The sequence below is a fragment of the Phodopus roborovskii genome, unplaced genomic scaffold (assembly GCF_943737965.1).
Source record: "Phodopus roborovskii unplaced genomic scaffold, PHOROB, whole genome shotgun sequence".
In the NCBI taxonomy this organism is placed as follows: Eukaryota; Metazoa; Chordata; class Mammalia; order Rodentia; family Cricetidae; genus Phodopus; species Phodopus roborovskii.
In genome coordinates, this window is record NW_026126469.1 from 28,720,793 (window position 1) to 28,743,951 (window position 23,159).

A 23,159-nucleotide genomic window follows, 5' to 3' on the forward strand; every position below is an offset into this window, starting at 1 on the left:
TGTTATTTGCCATGAATATGACCAGTGGAATCTAGAACTGGCTTCAGCATCAAATGAGGCATCACTGAAGTTTCTTTATGTATACAAAAATGCTAACGTGCTAAACACCGCACATGTTCACCTGTTTGATATTGTATGTACTTTGCTTTTAAGCATCCATGTCTAATTTTTTTGAATAATTTGTAAAATTATAATGAGATGGTCAGCTCTTACATGACACACATGCATGCACACACAATTTTCTGAGGTTGTTTTTATGTTGATGCTATAGTGTAAGTAGAAGTGAAATATTTCAAGAAAAATATCCACATCACGATAGGATGTGAAAGTAGAAACATGTAGTGTATGGGCTGAACCCTATTTTCAGTGCCAGGGACAGAACCTGCTGGGCAGGCACTCAGCCACCGGACTACACTCCAGCCCTTTGAGACTGAGACATACTCCCTCCCGAGCAGAAGATGTTTATTGGGATAGCATTTTTGACAGATTTGGAATTTTTAAGTAATCTGAAGGTACAGGTTTGTGGTTGTCATGGCTTAAAGGGGCTCTACCTGACAGAAGCTTGCTAAACCTTTGGCTTTTGGCTACCACACTGTTGATCTGTGCCATCCCAGTTTGCTTTGTTTTGTTTTAAATCTACATCACACCATTCTGCTTTTTGGTTTTGTTTTCTTTCTTCCTCAAATTCCCTGATTCTTAGTAACAGATAATAGTAGAAGAAAGTTGGAGGGTTTATGTTTCTGCTTGAGCAGTTTCTTTCTCTTGATGCTTTCTGATTCTTCTGTTCTGTTTCCTGTGATCTGGTACCAAAAAGTAGCAGGAAGAAACTAGGGCCTGAGCTTTTTCAGAGAGAATCATTTACAAGGTGCATACACACTCCTCTTATTATGGCGATTCTCACTGCACTTCTTCTGTGGGTGGGGATAAGCTCTTGGTGCCTTAATTTAAATGTTTGTTCTTAAGAAGAGAAGGTGCCAGTTGAGAAAGTTTGGATGTGGGGCTTGAGGGAAGATGTGAGGGAGTGATGAGAGAAAAAGGTGTACTCTTTCCACTATTTTGTGAATTCTATGGTGTGGAAATCACCACCAGCTCCTGCTCAGCTGGTTGAAGATCATGGTTTGTTCTCAGATGAGCACACGCGGAGCTTCTCCGTGAAAGTCACATCTAAAATCTCAGACTTGGGGGTGGGAGCTGAATCTGAAGAACTCAGAGGCAGCAATAGGGAAATGCTCTGCTCGCTCAGCTCAGCCACCAGGTCTTCTTGAGACTTTGCCAGGTCTCTTGAGCTGAATTTTGATGCTAGCATCAAGCAGGCATTAAAGTAAACCACTAGTAATTGAAACTTTTTTTGAGGCTGGGAATGTGGCTCAGTTTATGGTATGCTTGCCTAGTTTGCAAGAAGCCTTGGGTTCAATCACCAGTACCACTTAAACCAAGTGTGGTAGCACATGCCACAGTATAATCTCAGTGCTGGGGAGTGAAGACAGGAAGATCAGGAGTTCAAGGGTCAATTCCATCTCAAAAAGAAATGATAAAGAGAATAAACATTTTATAAAGAAAACTAAAATGAAGCAATATCCTCTCTCTCTCTCCCTCCCCCCCCTCTCTCTCATGTGTGTGTACATGCCATGGTGCATTTGTGAAGGTCAAATGGTAACTCTGGAGTTGGTTCTGTTCTCTACCTTTATGTAGTTTCTGGGGATTGTAATCAGGTTTTCAAGCTTGTATGGCAAACATCTTTACCTACTCAGCCATTTTGCTCCTCCCATCATCAAGAATTTTTGATGACATTAAAAAAAAAAAGCTCATGTTGTTATAATAGCAAGTGGAAAAAAAGAATACAGACATGACTAAGGAAATTAGCCAATATCCTTGACATTGCCAGCAGAGAATTTAAGCCTCTGTTGTCGGAACCTAAGTCTTAACAGCTTCGTGTGATGGAAAAACAGTATCACAATTTAAATATTTCTTCGATTCTTTTTTCAGATATCAGATGAATCATTGAACAGAAGTGAGGATAGCTACTGTTCACTCATTGTCTCATTGTCATAGCCCATGTCTTCAAGCCTTTCTTGCTCTTAAGGATCTTATCTCATGTAAATCAGACTGATTCACTGAGAATGCTTGAGAGGGGGAGGGGAGAATATATATATATATATATATATATATATATATATATATATAGTTTAATGTTTGGTAAGGGGGAAGATAGAACTGCTAACTTTGAAAAAAAATGCATGTCATTTATCTTTTTTCCTGTTTGCAATGTTTTCTTCCCCTTCCTGGAGCACTTTGCACTGGGGTAGGAAATTCTTACCACAGAGTTTTTTTTTTTTTTTTTCTTCCTCTCAACTGTAATTTAAGTGAATACTAACTAGTAACATTGCACAGAATTTTTCTGGAAAGTCAGAACCTCAGATGTGTGACAACTGAAAGGTGATTTTCTGAACTTCCAATAACCTAACTTTTCAAAAGTCAGAGACAATGAAAACTATGTATTGAACCCCCAACAGAGGTCCATGCCTGAATGTCCACTGATCTGGCAAAATGGACTCTGTGGTTGTAACTAAATTAAGGGTCTTCAGATGGAGAGACACTGCTGGGCCTGAGCAGGGCCAAATCAGTCACACGATCCTTTTAAGAGACAGGAATAGGGGTCATGGGGGGGGGGGAAGGGAATCAGGTACCCCAACAAAGGCCAGAGTGACATGTCCATGGGCCAGAGAGTGGACATGTCTTGCAGGTGCTGGGAAAGGTTGAGCCCCCAGAAGAAGTAAAGTCCTGATGATGGCTTGATTTTAACTCCACACAATGCTATTCAATCTGACTCCCAGGCATTGCGTTTGTGTTGTGTTAAGCCACCAATTTTGGGATTGCTATGGTGATAACAGAAAAGTGGTAGGTACACTTACAATGCTCCCAGCGTTATGTATGCACTAGATAGTAATTTCACCAAAGCATTTCCAAGGAGAAATATTTATTCCTCATTAAAAGACCAAAGAAGGCTGTACACTTTTTATTTATTTATTTATTTATTTATTTATTTATTTATTTTATTTCCCCCACTTGGAGAACTTCCCAGAAGTTAATTGTGATTGGGACATTTACAAGCACAAGCTCCAAGTAGATCAATATCCAGCCTCTGATTTGAATGGAGAAATCCATCTGTCTCCAGCATGCTCAGAGCCTTATTGTACAGTTTTATCTGTGGGCAGCAGAGGAGGAGAACCAATGAACTGGGAGATAACCCAGTCTGCTTCCTCTGCAAAGCTTCGGGGCATTGCACAGGAAACCTACTGCTGTGTCAAGTCCCAGAGAAGTAGAAACTTCTTCCAAGTTACTAATCACAGCGAAATGCAAGTCCACGGAAAGGGCAGGGAGGAAAGGAGTGCCCGCTGCTGATGGTTAAGAGGTGCTACCACGCAGAAGCCAACGGGAGAGCAGAACGAGCTGGCCATGGTCACTGCTGCACCTGTGAGGAGAAAAAGAACAGGGTGAGCAGCAGAAACCAGAAACCAGAAATGCGCTGCTTTTGGAGAACTTCTGACCTAGTGGTACTCTTGATATGGGGAGTCCTCGTGGCTGGTGAGTTTGAATTTTCTTCGGGAAAATGACTAGGGATGAGAGATCTGCTCTGTGCTGTTTTTGAGCCTTCCCTTTTCGCCAGGCAATACAAGCCGATTGCTGCTGTTGAGAAGGGGGGCTGGGGTTCTCTAGATGTGAGTTATCTCATCACCCCTACTTTCTGCTTTGTCTTATTTATTTTGCTTCGTGTCCTATAATATATGTGTTTCTATAATTTCCTTCACTGCCATGTCCTCATCTTCCCTTCCTTTTAAGGACAAGGCAGAATAAATTAAACACACATTCATAGCAATCAAAAGGGCTCTCTGTATTTTCTCCCTTTTGGGAAAATATCTAAATGACTGTCATCTCCCATACCCCATACCCCATCTTGGTCTCCCTTGCTTACGTTTGTTTCTTTCTATCACGCCCTGTGACTGTGGGATTTATGCATCTAGTTATGCTGGCATATCTGTGATGTATGTCTGTATTTATCTTGAAAATGTGTGGGCTACAGGAGACACTTTCTGAATCAGAAAGTGCACTCCCTAATGTCTGCATTCTTGTAGGAGTTGAATTCGATTTGGGACTACTGTGGGGGTGTCCTGGTTTCACTATAGAAGGTAGGTGGGAGTTGATGTGGGAGGGCATTTTCATGTTTCAGTTTTAGTAGATGGGAGAAGCTGCAAGGGAACAACACAGTTCTAAATTTTATAATTTAAAAATTTAAAGGAGAAATGGTACATTTTCCTCTCATCAGACTTCCTTTAAAATCATTTTTGTCTATCTCTTGGAAAAAGAGTATATCTCATAATAACCTTGTTGGTGAGCACACATAATATAACTATGGTATACCATTGCACCTCTCTGCTGAGAATTTTCACATTTCTCTTTGATGTGCATAGCAACCCAGTGAAGTAGGCATGGAAGACAGCTCCATTTTACAAAGATAGAACTTGAAGCTTAGAGAGGTGAAATGATTTGTCCATGGTTATAAAGGGTACCACAAAACACTTGCGTGAGCAATTTACCCATATGCTTTCCACTAAAGAGAACCACCCATAGTAGCTCTGCTGGAAAATGCTAAGCTAATATTGGGCTATAAATTGAATGGAAAAAGAAAAAGAAAGAGAGATCTATGTCTTTCAGTAGTTGGGCTTCTCTAGAAAGCTCCTAAAATCTGTGAAGGATGAGTTTGACAGGAAAAGCCAGGCAGGCAAGAAGCTGTTTGTGTCAGATTGAGTATTAACTTAGCAAAGCAGACAGAAAAGCAACAAAATGAAAACATAACAGATAATTTGAATTTTAAAGGCTAAAAGTTGATTTTTAAAACTTCATCTGAACACAAATTGGAGATGCTATGTTCACCAGATCCCTGAAATTCATGCTTACATCATAAAATCAAGTGTTTAGAATACAAATAAACAAATTACTTTATACACATGACCTGGCATGATAAGTTTGCTAAGAAATTATGGATAATGGTGATCTGAAAACCAACCAGGGCTTCAACTTTTTGGCCTGTTACTGGTGTTGCAGTAGCAAGCTCACTCTGTGTAACATCCATCACATAGGAGAGGGAGGTAGGGCATCTGGGTTAAGAACAGGGTGCTTTTGTTTTGCTTATTTACTTTTAAAATTTAATTTAAATTGTAAACTATGTGATATTTATCTAATAAAATACTCTATCTAGATGGAAGTTAAAAAGAGTCTAAACTCTCCATTTCATGTGTGGCTGCCTGTCCTCACTTTCACTGACCATGCCATTTCTTTCTACTTAATTTTTGTTCCATTGACTTCCACGTTTCTTATGTTCAAATTATAGTTTCATATCCAGACTTAAATCAACCCTCCTCCCCCATTTTTTATGTTACTGGTTTTACCAAAGTGAGTTGGAAAAAGCAAAGCAAAACAAAACAAAAAACAAAATAAACAAGGAACCAATCCTCCAGTGTTTTGTTTTGTTTTTTTTTTCTTTTTCTTTTCATAGTTTTTATCTTCCACTAGGGGGCAGGTAGCAACAGGAGGAGACACAAACAGCTCTAAAGAGATTAAAAGCAATGTCCAAAAAGTAATGAATTGTCCTTATTAACTTCAGCCCTATCTTCTTTTTATTTTGTATATTTGCCTACTAGCTTAATATATAGGTGTATTTTCCTCTGGACATTCATGTTTAATATTATGATAAATAAAATGTCAAGAGTTTTCTCTCTACCTCTCTGTCTCTCTCTCTCCCCGTGTGTGTGTGTGTGTATGTGTGGTATGTGTGTGTGTGTGTGTGTGTGTGTGTGTGTATGCATGCATGTGTGGTATATACAATATTGATTAAAAGTTTCCAGCAATTTAAATGAGGTATATGAAAATACAACTAAATCCTCAAGGAACATTTAAAATCAGAAAATATTAAAATAAAGAGGAGGAAAGGTAAAAGCATAGGTTGTTGGCAGTGTTACAGAGGAGTTGGGTCTTGAGTTGGGCCTTGACTGACAGCTTTGGGTAGATAGAAGTTAGAGAAGAAATTGGGAAGGAGGGATGTGTAACAGGAACAAAGGTCAGGAAGTCTGTGAGGCAATGGGATTTAGCTTACAGGAACAATGTATCATATAATAATAATAATAATAATGCATTCCAAGGGTCTCTAATGGATAAATAGGTTATCTGGATACTGTACAGTTAATGGTGAGGTCATCTGTTACCTTCTGAAGAGAAACAATAATCTAAGGCAGTAGATTTGGAAAATAATGTGGCAGCAATATCCTGTTGCTTGGCAGTGGCACTTAGCAAAGCATTCCCTTTAAAGCAGGAATAGGGAGCTTCTGAGCTGGAGATCCTACAATATGAGTTCTGTGCAACTGATAAAGGAATCATAGAGGAAGGACATAATGCTAAACATTCCTATCCATACTGGGGAGTATAGAAAAATCCAGCATTTGGAGCCATGTATGGAACAGATGTTCCCTCAAAGCTGATACAGAGATTGTAATGATAGAGGAAACACCAGAAATGCATGCAGTCAGGTCTGGGGAGCCATAATGATCTTTTTCCCTCCCTATAACAGAGAACAAGATCTAAGAAGAGATGGGAAAGGAGACAATACCACCAGCAGATTATGGCTTAGCCTTAACAAAGAGGAAATACATGCTCTGAGATTGAGAAATGGGATGAAACTGATATTAGATACAGGAAGGTTGACCAGCCCAGAATAGCTAGACCAAGATGGGGATAAATGAAGGTACTCACCATTCGTTAACTATTACTCAGTAAGACCACAGGAATTTTAGCTCATGATGCTCCCGAGCAAAACTATCCAGTGGTCATTTGGTTTTATATTATGTCCTAAGAATTAATCTATGCAGTCATTAAAACATTATCAGTGATAATGTGATTTTGGCTCTTCTCCCTTGGAATCACTGACTCCCATTTTCTATTTCCTGACTGGGTTTGGGGAGCAGGACAGTGGGTACCATGTAGCTTTGGGTTTTGTGGCAGTAAGTAGGAAGTAGTCACTGTTCATTACTTTAAGAAATGATAAACATCACAAACTCATGTAATTTTTATGAGAGTTGGTTATAATCTATTCATCCCCCCCCAAAAAAAAAACTGACAGCATCCATGCTTTAAAACTAAACAAAGAATTTCAAGGTTTTCATACCTAGAATTTACATGCCTTGTGTGTCTGAAAACCTAGGCTCTGTTCTGAGAATGCAATTTTATTTTTGTTTGAAGAAAGTACCATAGAGAAGGTGTAGTAGCATTGAGGTACACCAAGCAATTTTCTTTAAGCATCTCTGATGGTCCGAACTGTTGATGCTGAGCAGGTTTTTCTGAAGTCAGACTTAGACTGAGTTTGGTGTATAGAACATTCCTGCATCTCAAACATCCGACACAGTGGGTGGGAGTACTACTAAGCTAGCATTGATTAGAATGCTGGCCCCTTACACGCCCACCTTATTCAGTGATTAGGTGGGTTGCCCTGGGAAGGGCTTGATTTTGTGCAAGAAAGGAAAACTACCTTTGAAGTCCTGGAAAACTGAAAGTTGTCTACTGGCAGCACTCTTGGTTGGAGAAAGGGGCTGTCCCTGAAGGGTATTCTGGTTGGCACATTCTAGATATGCGCCATAGTTTCAGCCTCCTATGTTCTTCATTCCTTTGTGAAATTCTGAGTCTCTATCTGGTCTTATTTCCCCAGTCAATTTTATATCTTTAATTTTTTATTTCATTTTTTGTTGTTGTTGAGAAGTTCTTTCAGTTTTCGTTTGTATGAAAAGAATTACTAATGACTTTATATCTGAAATGTTTATCTTACTTTCATTATCAAAGCACATTGTTTGCTGGAGATGTGTAAAATTCTGGGCAGAGATTGATTCCCCCACCATCCACTTTTAGAGCCTGAAAAACTCTAATAAGAAGTCAGCCTGCCATTCACACTGTTTCTCTAAATTTAGTCTCCCATCTTCTAGGGTTATTTCCAATATTACACCCTTATTGCTTGGGTTTGCAATACTTAATCTGTCTAACTGTGGCATTTTCATCTGTAAGGGATTACTTAGTCTTTTTAGACAACATTTCCTCACTTAAGAAACAAGTCGTTATAACACTATTAGGAGATAGTCTTTTCAGAAGGGAGGGACTCAAGACACCTCTTTCATTTTGTATGTGGATTAATGAAAGCTAGTCATGTTCAAGGAACTGATGAGCATGTCACTTCATCCTTCCAGTGAACAAGTTGGCTTGGAACAGCTCTCCAGTACCAACAATAGAAGGCAAAGAGCTGTGTTAAGAGTGTGTGTATGGTAACCCAAAGTTTTAGATGTGATCGTCTGGAAACGACAGTGACATTCAAGAGAGAAACAATAGCAGCTAAAGGTTAGGGATTATCATTTAGGAAAAAAGTCACAGCTAAAATGAAGTTTGGCCATGGGAATGTTCTGCCATTGTGTCTATCACTGCTTTGTACTGCTGTTATTTAATGAAGAAAGATGTGGAGGGTCTGGGGATGTAGCTTGGTGCCAGAGCATTGCTCCACTATGTATAAGGCTTTTAAATTAATTCCTAGCACTCAAAAAGACAGCTACAGTTCCTGTTCTCTTGGAGCTTAGTATCTGGCAGAAAAGATAGATATTAAATAATAAAATAATGAAGCAACATAAAGAATGTAGGGGAAATATAGGATGGCATAAAACTGTAATTGGTGGATGAGCCTATGTGATACACAGAGAGCTGAGGTATGGTTGGAGTGAGCGAATCCATGGTGTGGAGGTTTAGCAGAAATTCTGGAAGATGGGAGGGATAATGAGGTAAGAATCAGAGAAACAAGGGTAGGTAAAGACCCATGGATGGTGGTACATGCCTGAAATCTTAGCATTTAGGTGAGTGGGGCCACCTAGGCTACATAGTTAGAGGCTGTCTCAAAGGAGCAAGCAAGTAAGCAAAATCTCTTTAAAAGTAGAGGAACAGCTGATGCTTGAGAGGATTCTCCACACCAAGGTGCTGGAGGACAAAGGCAGCTTGCAGAGAGGGTACTGAGCAGGCAGGCAAGGAGATGGAGAAGGAAATGAGTAGGTGTCATGGTGGAGAAAGGGGCTTCACAAGGAGAAAGTGACCATATGTTGTCAACTTAGAGAGCAGAGAGAGGTGACCCAAAGTTTAGTAAATCTTTGTAGGAGTAGCGCCATCCTGTTAACACACAACATAGTTAACCATGTATATATTCTAGGAGGTTGAGGCAAGGGAGTTTTTAAAGGTGGAAAGAGGAGGATTATACAGGGAGTTTTCATGTTGTCATCATTGGCTGCAAGGGTTCACGACACAAGTGGAGTCTGTCCACATTTGCCCATAGTTGCTGGGTAAATGTCTTTTACTTTCTGTGGAAGGTAGCAGTGATCTTTACCCGGAGTTCTACAGAGTCACAGCATCTCTTCTTACCACACAGACACTCAAGACCCCTGTCTCACATAACCTTTCAAATTTATTTACTTTATTTGATTTTTTTTTAAAAAATAAGCCTTAATACAAACATCTTAATTCTAACTTCCCCAGTATAAAAACCCAGCCAAGCAACCCAGGTGTATAAATACTGCCACGAAGATAGAATTTGACTGCAAAGATAGTGGTGGCCTTTGAGATTGTAGTTTGAGTAGAAGGTGGCTGGGGGTGGAGGTGGGGAGATTGCTAGTACTGCTAGGGAAGTGAGTGGGAGGGAAATTGATGTTGAGAGCCCAGTCCACTCATTCTAGAAGTAAGGCAGCAAAGAAGGGGGAAAAGACTGTAGCAAGAATGGGAAAGCAGAATCTACCTTTTATTTATTTATTTATTTATAATCTCTATCAACACTGGTAAGCCGAGGATAGTGCTAATGATAAGGACACTATCTGAGACAGTTCAGTAAAAATGTCTTTCTGATCTCTATGTGTCCATGCAGTTTTAAGGTATTTAGTAACTTCCTTTGTCTTTTGACATTTTTTTACTTTACCATAAAATCCCACTGCCTGAAAAACTTACCCAATTGCACGCTATAGAAACATTTACTTCTGTGACTCTTTGTAAGGTGTTGACAAACATGTTGAAGTGGTGAATGCATGTAGATTCCAAATGATTAAGTCTAGCTGTTTTTATTCCCAAAGCAATGCTTAATCGGTTCCTTCTTAGGAGTTGCCCAGGGGCTACTGTAACCCAGTACTTTTTAGATGTGCCTCCTGGAGCCAGGGAAATCCAGTCTCAACAAATCAACAAATGAAACAAAACAACAACAGCAACAAAAGATGTTCCAAATGGAATCTCCCCTACCCCCTTTGGTTTTTTGGGACCGGGTTTCTCTGTATTGTTTTGGAACCTGTTCTGGAACTTGCTCTGTAGACCAGGCTGGCCTCTTATACATGGCTCATGTATCTGTAATCGTGGCCTCTTAGGTCTTTTAAAAAGGAAACCAGAATGCTTTTTGCCCCATGTTCCTTCAGTATATCTAGGATCCTGATTTCTCAGTTAGCTTTCTTCATTCTTACAACTTCTACATCTTTCTGTCTACAAGCACACTTTGTTTCTCTTTTTTTAGGCGTGTCTTCAGTCCTCAAGCATCTCTTCCTTAAGAATCCTTGAGAGTGTAAGGCTCCATTTTGTTGAGTCAGTCGGCTCTGCTCTCTAGGTATTTTCAGGCTGGTTTCCCCTTGAACATCTTTACTAAAATGTTTTCCTTATAGGTCTTGGGGACAATCACTGACATTCTTGTTGCCAAGTTGTAAAGTTCTTCAGGATTTTCCCTCATTTAACTTGATCTAGATCCTTCATGTCAGGAAATCTTATTGCTTCTGCTTTGCTACACTGCTTCTGCCAAGTTCACAGCCTCCAACAGAGCTCTAGGTACACAGGTTTTAAAGGTCTGGGTTTGACCTTTTATCTAATTTCCATACCATAGACAGACTTTTGGCAGTTTACAGGCTTGAGCTAGCTCACAGTCACTCTCAGTCAGTTTGTATTATATTTTACAACTTTAAATAATCTGCCTATTCCTTAGTCTAGTGTCTAGAGTTGCTGGAAGGATTAGGTCCAACAATACAACTTAAGTTTTTGGCACAGTTTATATTCACAAACATTTAAAAAGGATTATTTTATAGTTTCAAAGAATTTTTAATTGTTTTATGACATTTTAGTTAGCTCTCTACGTATCAACTTTTTGGCCATTTTGAGTTTCTTGAGAAATAAGAGATTTTTGTGTTTTGGGTTTTGTTTTAAAAACACAGTAAGATGGCTTTTATTAGCAGTTGGCATAAGTCGCTGACACAGATGACTGCTTTGCTGTGGAATAAGATTTATTGTTTACCACAATTACTGTTTGCTTTCTAATTTTTATTTACCTGTTGAAGTTATTGTTTGAATTCTTGTGTCTTAAGATTTGCTTTTTAATCATTTTATTTATGTCTTCACTTTATAAACCATCTGGGTGTATTATTTGACCTCTGCATCCCATTTGCTCAGTAGAATTGCAGTTGCTAACTATGACACTTCCAAGATGTTGTTTAATCTTTTGTAAAGATATTAATGTCTTTTTCCTGTTTTCCTTAATTCAGCTTTTCCATTTTTTTTCAGAGTGATTGTATGTTTTCTGTATATTTTCTGAGGAAAATTGGCCTTTGTTCATCATAAATGTTGTGAATGGTCTTTAGAATTTTGCTTGGCAATCTTTTAGTGGTTTTTTTTTTCCCCATAAAAAGAATTTAAGTTCTAGGGTTAACTACTTCAGCATTTTTATTTATAGTTTTAGTTTTCTATGGTTAGAAACGTTTCTGGTTAAACCCAACTGACACATTTCACCTGGAACTTTCTTCCTGGTTTCAATACTTGAACTCCTAGGAAGTCCTATAGCTCCAGAAACAGTATCTTAACATCTTCAGCCCTGTTCAAGATGGAAAACCCCAAACTACCCAAGTTTTCTTTCAGGGATTTAAAAAATTTTGATATTTAAATATTTCATTTCTTTTCATCTGAGGAGTGAGATAGAAACCTGATTTTATTTATTCCACATGCCTAGCTATCCCTCTTAATACCATTCACTAATAATGTAGTGAATCACCCTTGCCTACAGGAACTTAAGTGTCACTCATAATATCTGATACTCAGTTCTCACATGTGTAATTAAGCAACTGAGGTTCTCAGAAACCTGTGTAAAATTACGGGGATAAGAAATGAAGACAACAAAATTCTTGATATTCTGACTCAGATTTTGATGTTTTCTCTCCTCTATCTTTGATAGAACTTTGGACTCTGTCCAGAATTTTGTTACTTAACACCTAGCTAGAGTGTTGTCTGCTAATGGGTCAGTATCTTTAATAAGAAAAGATAGTTTCATAAAGTCTAAGAATATGAAACAAATTCCTAGATCAATTGTGTCAATTATGATTAAAATATTAAAGCTAAGACATAGACATACAAGCTTGTAGTTTTTATTTACTTGCAATTATTTTATTTTTTCTATGTTAATATATACATGTTGTATAAAATAGACAATTTAATCCCACAATTCAAGGAGCTTTATTCTCATTCCATCTATAACTCAAAAATACCTTGAAAAAAATGACATTTTTCTAACTTACAGCTACAACACGAAGTTTATAAAATGTAGAAAAGCATCTACTAAGTCACAATTAAAGTTACCATGTTAACCTTTATTAGAGCCAGGAGTTTTCCATAGTGACTTTATTATTCTTGTGGGTGGCAAAAGTTCCTTTGCAGTTGAGCTAAATAAAGGTCTGCTAATGCCATCTGAATTTCTGGATCTTTTATAATGAAGATGTGAATCATGAAGTTGTATTCATTTAAAATAAAACCTTGAGCCTGGTATACTGGCAACACCTTTAAACCTAGCACTCAGGAGATAGAGGTAAGTGAACCCTCATAAGTTTGAGACCAGCCTGATCTATGTAGCAAGGCCAGCCAGGACTACATAGATAGACCATGTCTGAAAATGAATGAATAAACAAGATAAAATAGAATCTTCAGGAGAAATGAATCCATGATTATAATGAATTTACTACTTCAGCTTGCAATGTGGTTTTATATTATTATTCATTTGTAAAACAAAGAAACAACAATGTATATATTTTTTGGAGGGGAAAGCAATACAGCATAATTCATCTTATTATATAAAAACACTTGAAGGAAAAGAACGAGACAAAAACTCCCATTGCTCATATTCTCTAGCTATTAGAAATGGCTTCCTGCTTCACCTCCAAAGACCCAGCCTTGAGTGTATTAGAATAGCTTCAAAGATCCTAAGGGCGGAAAGAAAACAGTTATGAAGTTTGAGATTTAGGACTGACAAATGAAGACAGGAAATCTTTTACTTGGTTTTCCTTAGATATTTCTGCAGATTCTGATGTATAGTTTTTTTTTTTTGTGTGTGTGTGTGTGTTAAATAGCAATGAAGATGACAGGTTCTGTAGTTTATGATAAGCAATAGGAATGAGTTTTACTCGACTAAATACCTATGTAGAAGTAGCTATAGAAATGTGGAAACAAAACTACCTTATACTTATTTTTTGCAGTGATACAGTTATAAATTCAGAGCTTCATTTTTTACAAAACTACAACTTGGGCCCCATTTAAAATTTAATACGAACTGCATTTATTAGACCTTTAACTGTAAGTTTGCATTTCCTCTAAAGACCTGCAAATGAATAGAAATAAATAAATTTTTAAAAATTTAACCTCGAGTTTATGCCCCCAGCATACATCTTGGTACCACTGCCAGCCCCCCTCCCCCAATACATCAAGTCACATAACTGTCACCCACATTCAGAGGGTCCATTGGGTCCCATGCAGATTCCCCAGCTGACATCCCAAATGCTCAAATGACTCTCAGCGATGGATCACTTGGCTTGTGCGCCCATGAAAAATGTCGCTAGCTTTGAGAATTAATGTGAATTGCAAGAAGGAAAATCTTAACATTTTTTGTTTCTCATTTTATGCATTAGTAATAATAAATGACTATTAACCTCAGCGTTAGCTGCTTAACTGTGGCACACTCCATGTTCTATTTGAACTAATAATGGGTCCAGAACCAGGGACTGCTAATGCTGATATTTCAGAAATGCCTCCCTCCAGGGCTTTTTTTTTTTTTTTTTGAGTGTGCACTCAAAGCTCAGCATTTTGCAACAGATGAAAATTGTTTAATCTTGCAAGGAAGTCATGTGTTGTCTCTGAGAGCCCCTTTCTGGCACTGAGGAAGCTTCTCTGGGTTTGCACAGTCATGCCTAAGCATTGTGTCCTGTGTGGGCGGTATTTGCTTGCTCAGGCATATGACAAAGATGGTTTGGGAAAGGAAACTTCTGCCGCTTGAAGTTACTAAGAAGTTTCGCTAACCGTAAAACCAAAAAGCATTCTCCTGTGATGACTTAGGTGGAAAAGTCTTCTCTCTCAGTATTCAAATACTACTTGCATTCGGACTCTGTTACGTGACTGTTTGTGCAGCCGCATATGGTGATGGTACATTTATTAAAACTCGGTGTTTCTTTTCTTTTTTTTAAATGATGTTTTATTTTTTAAAATTAGCTTACAAGTGTCCAGATGATATTTTTTATTGATATTCCACTTTGGTTTAATAACTGCCCACCCCGCCCCGCCCCGCCCCGCTCCCCACTCACTATTCCCTTTTTCACTTTGTTCTATTGTCTTTCCTACCCCTTTCCTTAAAGCACTGGCCCCTGCCCCCCCAAGTCTGATTGGCTCCTCTCTAGGTTCCTGGCCTGGACATACATTTACTAACTAGTGGCTAGCATCCATATAAGAGAGAGATCACATGGCATTTGTATTTCTGATTAGAATCTTTTCTAATTCTATCCATTTTCCTATGAATTCCATTTTTCCATACAGTTAAACAAAGTTTTATGTGTATCTATATCACATTTCAATTGCCCATTTATGAAGGCTGATTTGGTTCCCTTTTCTTATCATGGTGAAAAGAGCAGAGGCAAACACAATACTCAGGAATGGTAGCTGGCTCGTGCGGTAGACCCATTTTTATCTTCTCAAGAAGCTTCAACATTGATTTCCACAGTGGCTGCCCTAGTAAGGGCTCGCCATCCTCACATCTTTGAAACATTTGCTGTCATTTGCTTTCTTGACGGTGTTTATTCTGACTGGGCTGATAGGAATTTCCCAGACTTAGTGATGCATGCCTTTAATCCCTGAACTCTGGAGGCCAATGTCCACAAGCCTTTGTTAGTTTGAGGCCAGCCTTGTCTACACTGTGAGTTCTAGAACAGCCATGGCTACATGGACAGACCCTGTCTCAAAAACGAAACAAAATGAAGTGGTTTAAAATTATTTTTAGTTTTATTTATGTGTATTTGTATACCACATGTGTGAAAGTACCCATGGGGGCCAGAAGAGCTTTGGCTCCCGTGGAGCTCATGTGACTGCTGGGAACTGAAGTTAAGTTGTCTGAAAGTGTAGGGAGGACTCTTAACTAGTGAGAAAAATCTCTTCAACCCTTAATTTTTAAAATTGTGTGTGTGGTGTATTGTGTGCAGGTGGAGGTCAGAGGTCAACTCATGAAGTGTTGGTTCCCTCCTTCCTCCGTTTGAGTTTCAGGATCAAACTCCAGTCATTAGGCTTGGTGGGCATTGTCTTTACCCACTGAGCTATTTAACCTCCCTCAAACTAGATTTTATTAGCCAGAGGTGTAGAACATTTTAAAATACATCTCTTTTCCATTTGCATTTCTTCTTTTGAGAACTGTTTGTTTATGTCTTTGGTCCTGATTTATTCATTGACAGTTTGAGGGGCTGGTGTGTATTTTTACTGTTCTTTATGCAATCTAGATACTAACCATTCGTCTGGAGTTAGCTGGACAAGATTTTCTCTTATTCTGTAGACTGTCAGTTCACTCTGTTAATAGTTTCTTTAACGGTAAAATTGTGTTTAAACTTTATGTAATCCCATTTGTCAATTCTTGTGTGCAGTAGGAGAGCTATCAATGTAATTTCATTCTTCTGTGGGTGAATATTCAGTATTTCCCCACCTCCAAACAAGGTTTTTCTGTGTACTCTTGGTTGTCCTATAACTCACTCTGTGAACAAGGCTGGCCTCGAACTCTCAGAGATCTGCCTGCCTCTGCTTCCTGAGTGGTGGAACACTGCCCTGTGGATATTGAGTTTTGCTCACATAATTTGTTGAAAAGAATGTCTATTTTTCAAGTTCATATTTTTTTTGTCCTAACTGTGTGTGTTTATTTCTTAGCCTTTTAGTACATTCCATTGGTTTACATGTCTGCAGAAACATAAAAGGCTTTGAATTGCCAAAGCAATTCTCATTAAAAAGAATAATGACCGTTATTTAATGTTTCCATACAAATTTTAGGATTCTTTTTTCTAGTTCTGTGAATAATGTCACTGGAATTTTGATCGGAATTTTATTGAATCTGTAGATTGTTTTTGGTATTATAACCATTTTCAAAACATTAATTATTCCAGTCCAAGAATATGTAAGGTCTTTCCAATATCTATCAGCTTCTTCTATTTTTTAAAAATTTAAAAGTTTTCCTATGTAGGTCATTCACCTTGGTTATGTTTATTCCTAGATTTGCTTTGAGGTTATTGTGAAAGACATATTTTTCCTGACTTACTTCTCAGCAATTTTTTATATGTGTAGACATACATACATAAATGGAGTTCTTAACTGATGTAAGTAATAAAAACCCAGAGTCAAATATAGAGAAAAATGCTGAGAGATCAGAGAGAAAAAGGAACAAGCCACTGCCACACCTTACTTCCTTAGTGTCTCAGCAGACAACAGAGTGATTTCCTGTTACTCCCTGCTTATACTGTTTCCACCCCTCTACCTTACTTCCTGTCTGTCTGTACAGACCTCTAGACCTCTATGGTTAGCTAGTGGCAAGCTCCAATTCTCTGACCTTCAGACAGATATAACCACATATAAAGTCAATTTGTTGCCCTAAAGTCATCTTTGCTCTGTGCATTCATCTTTCCTTTCCTCTGACCCCTATTTACTCTAGCCACAACTTTGCTTTTCCCACCATGCAACATGGCAGCAACAAGTGTGCAGCTTTTCCAGTTTTTCTTTAAATTTAGTCATGTGCATCTGATTTTTCTTCATGTCTTTTAGTGGCCCAATAGCCCTTTTTCCCTCTTTCTTTAACTTGGGATCTCCAAATGTGGTCAAGGGTACCCTTGAACTTCTAGTTTTTCATCTTCTACCTCCAAATTCCTAGAATTACACGAGTATATTATGTCCAATTCTGTACAAGGCTGGGTTTTGAACTCAGGGCGTTGTGTATGCTAAGCAAACTCTCTACCCACTAAGTTATGTCTTCAGATCTGATAATTTCTTTCAAGCACTGAGTGATATTGTCATTTCCAAATGTGATATAATATATTTACCTATTTGTTTACAAAGAATATCTTGTTATCTACATTAGACCTGGCAAGGGGCTGGAAGAAGGAAAGCGGGTTTACTCTACAAACTACTTGACAAAATAAGTGGGAAATAATTGATTAATACCTTATACATGTAATTTTCAAGATGCTGACATATCAGTGATGATTAAACTTCTAATTACTGCTTTACTATGCTTTAAATGTTTAAACACTGTTATTTAAATATTTTCTAGAGTCAAGCTGTATGAATGGGAATCAAACGTCACTGAATAGTTCATTACTTAAGACAGAAGGTACTCTTTTTCGTTATCTTGTGGCCAGCACTGTGGGACTGGAGTATTGACTTGCTCAGAAACAGCAGCTTGTGCCTTGGCTGCTGGACAGATTTAGGATGAGTGACTGTTATCACCACTCAGCAAACTTGTATCCATCATGGACACTTAAAGTAGGTGTACAGGCAGTGGCCTTGAATTTTTGCTTTAGAAAGTGAATAATGTAGTTAATTCTGATAGATTAAACATACAGAACCAAAAAAAAATGTGAGAAAAATCTATTTTTTTTTTCTGAAGTACATTCATTAGTCAAGCAATGCTCTAGTGTAATTTTGTATAAGCTGCTGTGGACAGACTTAACTCATTCTCTTTGTGTCTATGTGTCCAGTTAGCACTCCAGTGTCTGTACAGATGGGTACAAAGGCTCAGCTGTGCTGCCCTCCCATTTCATTGACAAAAACAGTCTTAATAACGTGGAAAATAACCCTCAGAGGCCAGCCTCCCTGCACAATATCCTACAAAGTGGCAACAAAGGAGATCAGTGAAGCCAACTGTACCGACAGGAGAATCACCTGGGCCTCCACACCTGGCCAGAGTCCTCATCTTCAGATCAATACAGTGGCCCTCAGTCACGATGGGCAGTATTTATGTGAGGTGGCATCACATGAAGGGCATTACCAAGAGAGACATGACCTCCATGTTGTAGGTAAGTAAGTTGTCACATATTGTGGTATTTCAGGCCACCAGCTTTTAAATGCCTTTGGAATTAGTGACAAGGCTGAAACTTGTTTTCCATTCTATTTCTACAGTCCCTCCTGAAGTAACCCTGTTTCCAGGGAAAAACAGAACTGTAGTTTGTGAGGCCATTGCAGGCAGGCCTGCTGCTCAGATCTTTTGGGCTCCAGATGGCTATCATGTCACTGAGAATGAATCACACAGCAATGGCACTGTGACTGTCAGGAGCACATACCACAGGGAGCCCAACAATGAGTCTGCTGTGCTCTGCTTTGTCTCCCATGTGACTGGCAACAAGACTCTGCAAATAACACTGAACAGAGGTAGTGAGTACTTCTGTATTTTTTGCTTTTGTTTGTTTATTTATTGTGTTTGCACATTTGCCATACTTAGTATGTGGAGACTAGAGGGCAACTTGTCCTTCTACCAAATGGGATAGCACTTTGGTCTTCAGACTTCACAGCAAATGCTCTTGCCAGCTGAACTAACCACAGGCCCATTTTTTTCTTGTTATTGTTTTCTTCTTCTGAGATATGATCTTTGCAGTCCAGACTGACCTTAAATCATGATCTGCCTATGCTGCCTGAGTGCTGGGATTACAGAGGAGCTGTTTCTTCTCTTAGAGGGAACTGGTATTTGACTTACTCTTTAAGTAGTAGCTAATGAATAACACAACACTGAAGACAATTTGAGTTGTTTACATAGACATTGTTCTAATGCCAGGGAATGAATTGTTGAGCTGGAGAAGTATTTTGTTACTCCATACCAGGTGGGAAGAATTGCCAATACTAAATACTTCTTATCTGTACTCCCTAAATGCCTTTCATTAGGTTCACCATAAAACATTGTCTTACTTCAGTGATGTGTAGACGTTAACTCTCAGATTATCAAATAATACATCAATAATTGCGGTGTTCCTTCTCTTCCTGGTTTCTCTGCTTCTTCCAGTTGTTCAAAGTGAGAATCAGATTTCCCTGCTCATTCTGTCTTGTCTTCTGAAGCCAATATTTATCAGAAATTATGTATACATTTGAAGCTTGTGATACAATGATAAAAGTGAGAACATCCACAGCTTTATATTGAGTTTCAGAATGCAATATGACAGCTAGGAGCAAAGTCTTTGTACAGCATGACGTCTCATTCACAGCTGTATAAATATGGATATCATTCAAAACGTTCTGATAACAGTCCCTTTCTTTTTCTATCTGAGGAAACAGGGTGGGTTAGTATACTGCAAAAACAGCAAGTAATAGAACAATGTCCTACATCATATTTTTTCTTAAAGACATCTTTTATTTTCTTTCCTTTTTTTGAATCAATAAAGGGATTGACATTTTTCTTAGTCTCTGAAAGGTATAAAACACATTTTTAAAGTTTTTCTTTTCAAAAAATATTATTTTGCAATATATATGCTTATTATTATGTTGATCATACTCTTTCCATTATCCTCCCATTATCCTTCCATTGAACCTCTTCTTCAAAGCATGATCTCTTCTATTTCTTCTTTTTTTTTTTTTTTTTGGTGTGTATGGCACTTTGTATTTAATTCAGGTTGCTTGCATGAGCATGGATAGGGAATTATATAACTGAACAACTTATGAGCCCTTCCCCCATCAGTGGGGGAATGTTGAAGAGTTCAGTCTTGTACATGCAGCCGCTGCTACTGTGAGTCCAACGCCCATTTTATGCTGGAGTTTTGTATTGCTCCTTCCCATCCTCTGGCTCTTACTTTCATTCTACCCCTCTTCTTCTGTGTTCCCTGAACCTTGGAGGCAGTGATAGAGATACAGTGTTTAGGACTGAACACTCCATTTAACAATGGCTTGTTCTCAGAACCTTGAGCAGTTATGTGTCCCTGCATTAACTATCCCCTTTTGCAAACAGAAAGTTCTCTGACCAAGATTGAAAGCAGCACCAATCTATGAACATAGTATTTAGAAGACAGCATGACACCAATGTCCATTTAGCAAAGCAGCGGTGGTTGCCCTTCCTCCCCAGGGCTCATTGTCTTTCTCACTACTTGGTTTTGAGCATGTTTCAGTACCAGACATGAATGCCTCCTTCATTTTATTAGTGAAAAAAAACCCTATTATCTGTATGTATCATCTTTGAACCATAAACATTTCCTGTCTGTCATTACAGGTGGCAAAGCATTATTACGATTATATATTTCATACATCATCCCACCCATTCTTACTAGTATTTTGATCATCGTAGGATGCATTTGGCTTTTGAAATTCAGTGGCTTCAGGTATTAAGTGATGATTTTTTTTCTTCAATCTTATTGGATTAGAAAAGGCTGAGGAACATGGGACTGCCTGATATATTGGGAGTAACAATAGTGTTCTCATGAGCAAAAAAGGCATGTGAAGTGTTAGACTGGGACAACCCTGCATGGGGACAGTGTTTAGTGAGCTGCTCGGGCGTGCAAACACTGAGATTCAAGCCAGTAACGGCTGAGAATCTGGGAATGCTATTTTTTTAAATTTGATAAAATAATTGCCATAATTCTTTCCATGTAACAAAGAGATCATGTCACATATATTTTATTGCATCAAGTTCCTATCTCAATATTTTGCTTTTTTTTTTTTTACCTAAGATCCAGAGTTTTCTTATTTTGTATAATAACTGCAAATCAATGTATTCCATTCATTTTGGATTTACTGAGACTTACATAATAGTTATCAGAATAATTCAATACTATAATTGTTTATTCTAAACAATGATGCTGCTTGCATTCACTCTAGATTATCTTATTTTATTTTTAAGAAAATGTAAACGGACAAGACCAGATGCTTCTCCAGTTGTTGAGGAGGTAAGATAAATGAAAAGAAATATTTGTGAACTTTAAAGCCACATGGTCTTAAACCTAGTAACATAATCTGTAATTTGTATTAATATTTATGTTTTAGTTGAACAAAACAATTCCAATTTACACTGTTAGTAGTCAGTCTTACTTACTCTGCTAATCATCTATCAGATAGTACTTATAATCTGTCCAATACACCTTTCCAACTGAAAAATTCCATCTTTGTCACTCTTGGACTGTAATCTCTGGAGAAATCAAGTAGGTGTTTCCTTCTCCAGGAACTTGTGTCTAATTCCTGACTTCCCCTTTTCAGAACCACCAAAGATTTTCTCTCATCCAGGCTTTAAACAGCCTTCCCCTTAGTCTCCTGTAACCAGATTCTTATTGTCTTTGACTCATCTCTTTGAAATACTTCTCACATTACTCTGCTCATTTACATTTCTACTTTCACCCACCAACCATATCACCCAAAACATAGATAATCAACAGATGTTTGACAGATGATTAGAACAAAGCCTTGCTCACATAAGTCAGAGATACATATATGAGCATTACTAGTAGTTAATAGCATGGTAGGGGAAAAAAGGTAATTTGGGTAATGATTTCTTGCTCTTTTGAAGGGATTTTGACTTTGAGCTTTTTCCAAGGATGAAATGCAACCTTATGCTAGCTACACAGAGAAGAGAAATCCACTCTATGACACTGTGACCAAGGCGGAGGCTTGTCCAGCATCGCAAGGTGAAGTCAATGGCATGGACTGGCTTGCTTTATCAGCCACTGAAATCTATCACCAAGAAAAATGAATCAAGAGACAGCATAATTACTGTTTTTCTTTTCTTAAGATTCTACATTGGAAAGATGACATGGGGATTAGCTCTTCAAACGTTCTTAGGAAGCACACATGTTTCTAATGGATTTACATCTATAGTCTTCTATGACTGGCGGTTTGGAATTTTTGCTGCTACCAGTTAGTCCTTTGAAGAAATGATGTAATTATTACAAAGAAAGCACATGGTTATGATACAGTATCAAATTGTGCAATACAGTATGATGAAGACTGAATTTCTTCCAGACATAACTACAAAAGGAACAATCATTACTAAAGAGTTTCTCATGAATTCTTCCAAAAAATTTCTCTGTATATGACATGCCTATGACATATGTGTGCATTTATATGTTTATTTACATATGTGTATACATGCACACATCACCTTGTCAAGACAATTCCTTGTCAAAACATGCTGAAATACTAGACTTATAAAAGTTAATAATGTAAATCTTAAAAATCTTTTTATAACAACATAAGCAAAACTACCTCATTCTTTTCAATGGCTATGTAAAAATCCACTGTAAGACTACATTGTAATTTAATTAATCATGATCCTTGGATGGGCCTTTAGATTTTGTTTTCTGTGTGGTATTAAACAATACCAAGTAGAATGTTTCTTGTGGATAATCTCTGCATTATTTGATCACATTGTGAGATAATTTTTTGAGTGTAATTGTTTTGTCATTTTACATTCCCACCAATTGTGTTTGGATGTATCTTTCTCCACGTTCTTATTCTTGTATCTTTAATAATCTCACAGTTTTAATTAACCAGTTGGGTGATGTGTCTTAAGATTATGATATTAACTCTATTATTTAGTGGAAGTGGATTCATGTCTTTGTCATGTCTGCAAGAGAGACAGCATTTGTAATGAGAGTACTTCTCAACTCCTTGTATAGCTACAGGAATACTGACATCTCATGCATAACAGTTTTACACATGTTAGGAGTTGTGTACTTTTAACGTTGTGTTCTGTTGTATTTATTAAATAGCAAGTGTCTTTGGACTATCTCTGTAGGTGGGACAACTTGGGAGTATTTGCACGCTGAAAGGATGGCAAT

General features: G+C 38.0%; 1 protein-coding gene across 1 annotated transcript; it reads left to right on the top strand.

Moving 5' to 3' along the window:
- The first annotated feature begins 3,082 nt into the window (after positions 1–3,082).
- On the top strand, positions 3,083–22,713 carry Cd200r1 (CD200 receptor 1). Its single transcript, XM_051191534.1, has 7 exons — positions 3,083–3,585; positions 17,687–17,746; positions 18,114–18,431; positions 18,535–18,783; positions 20,603–20,711; positions 21,230–21,275; positions 21,890–22,713. Exons 1-7 carry the CDS (start codon positions 3,402–3,404, stop codon positions 21,896–21,898), a joined length of 975 nt encoding a protein of 324 aa, XP_051047491.1. The 5' UTR covers positions 3,083–3,401; the 3' UTR covers positions 21,899–22,713.
- The last annotated feature ends 446 nt before the right edge of the window (positions 22,714–23,159 follow it).

Bases quoted from the DNA above. Each gene is read 5' to 3' on its own strand.
- Cd200r1 (XM_051191534.1), top strand. From the start codon at position 3,402: ATGGTTAAGAGGTGCTACCACGCAGAAGCCAACGGGAGAGCAGAACGA. The intron at 17,747-18,113 runs GTACTCTTTTTC...CTATGTGTCCAG, and splicing joins TTCATTACTTAAGACAGAAG to TTAGCACTCCAGTGTCTGTA. The intron at 18,432-18,534 runs GTAAGTAAGTTG...CTATTTCTACAG, and splicing joins ACATGACCTCCATGTTGTAG to TCCCTCCTGAAGTAACCCTG.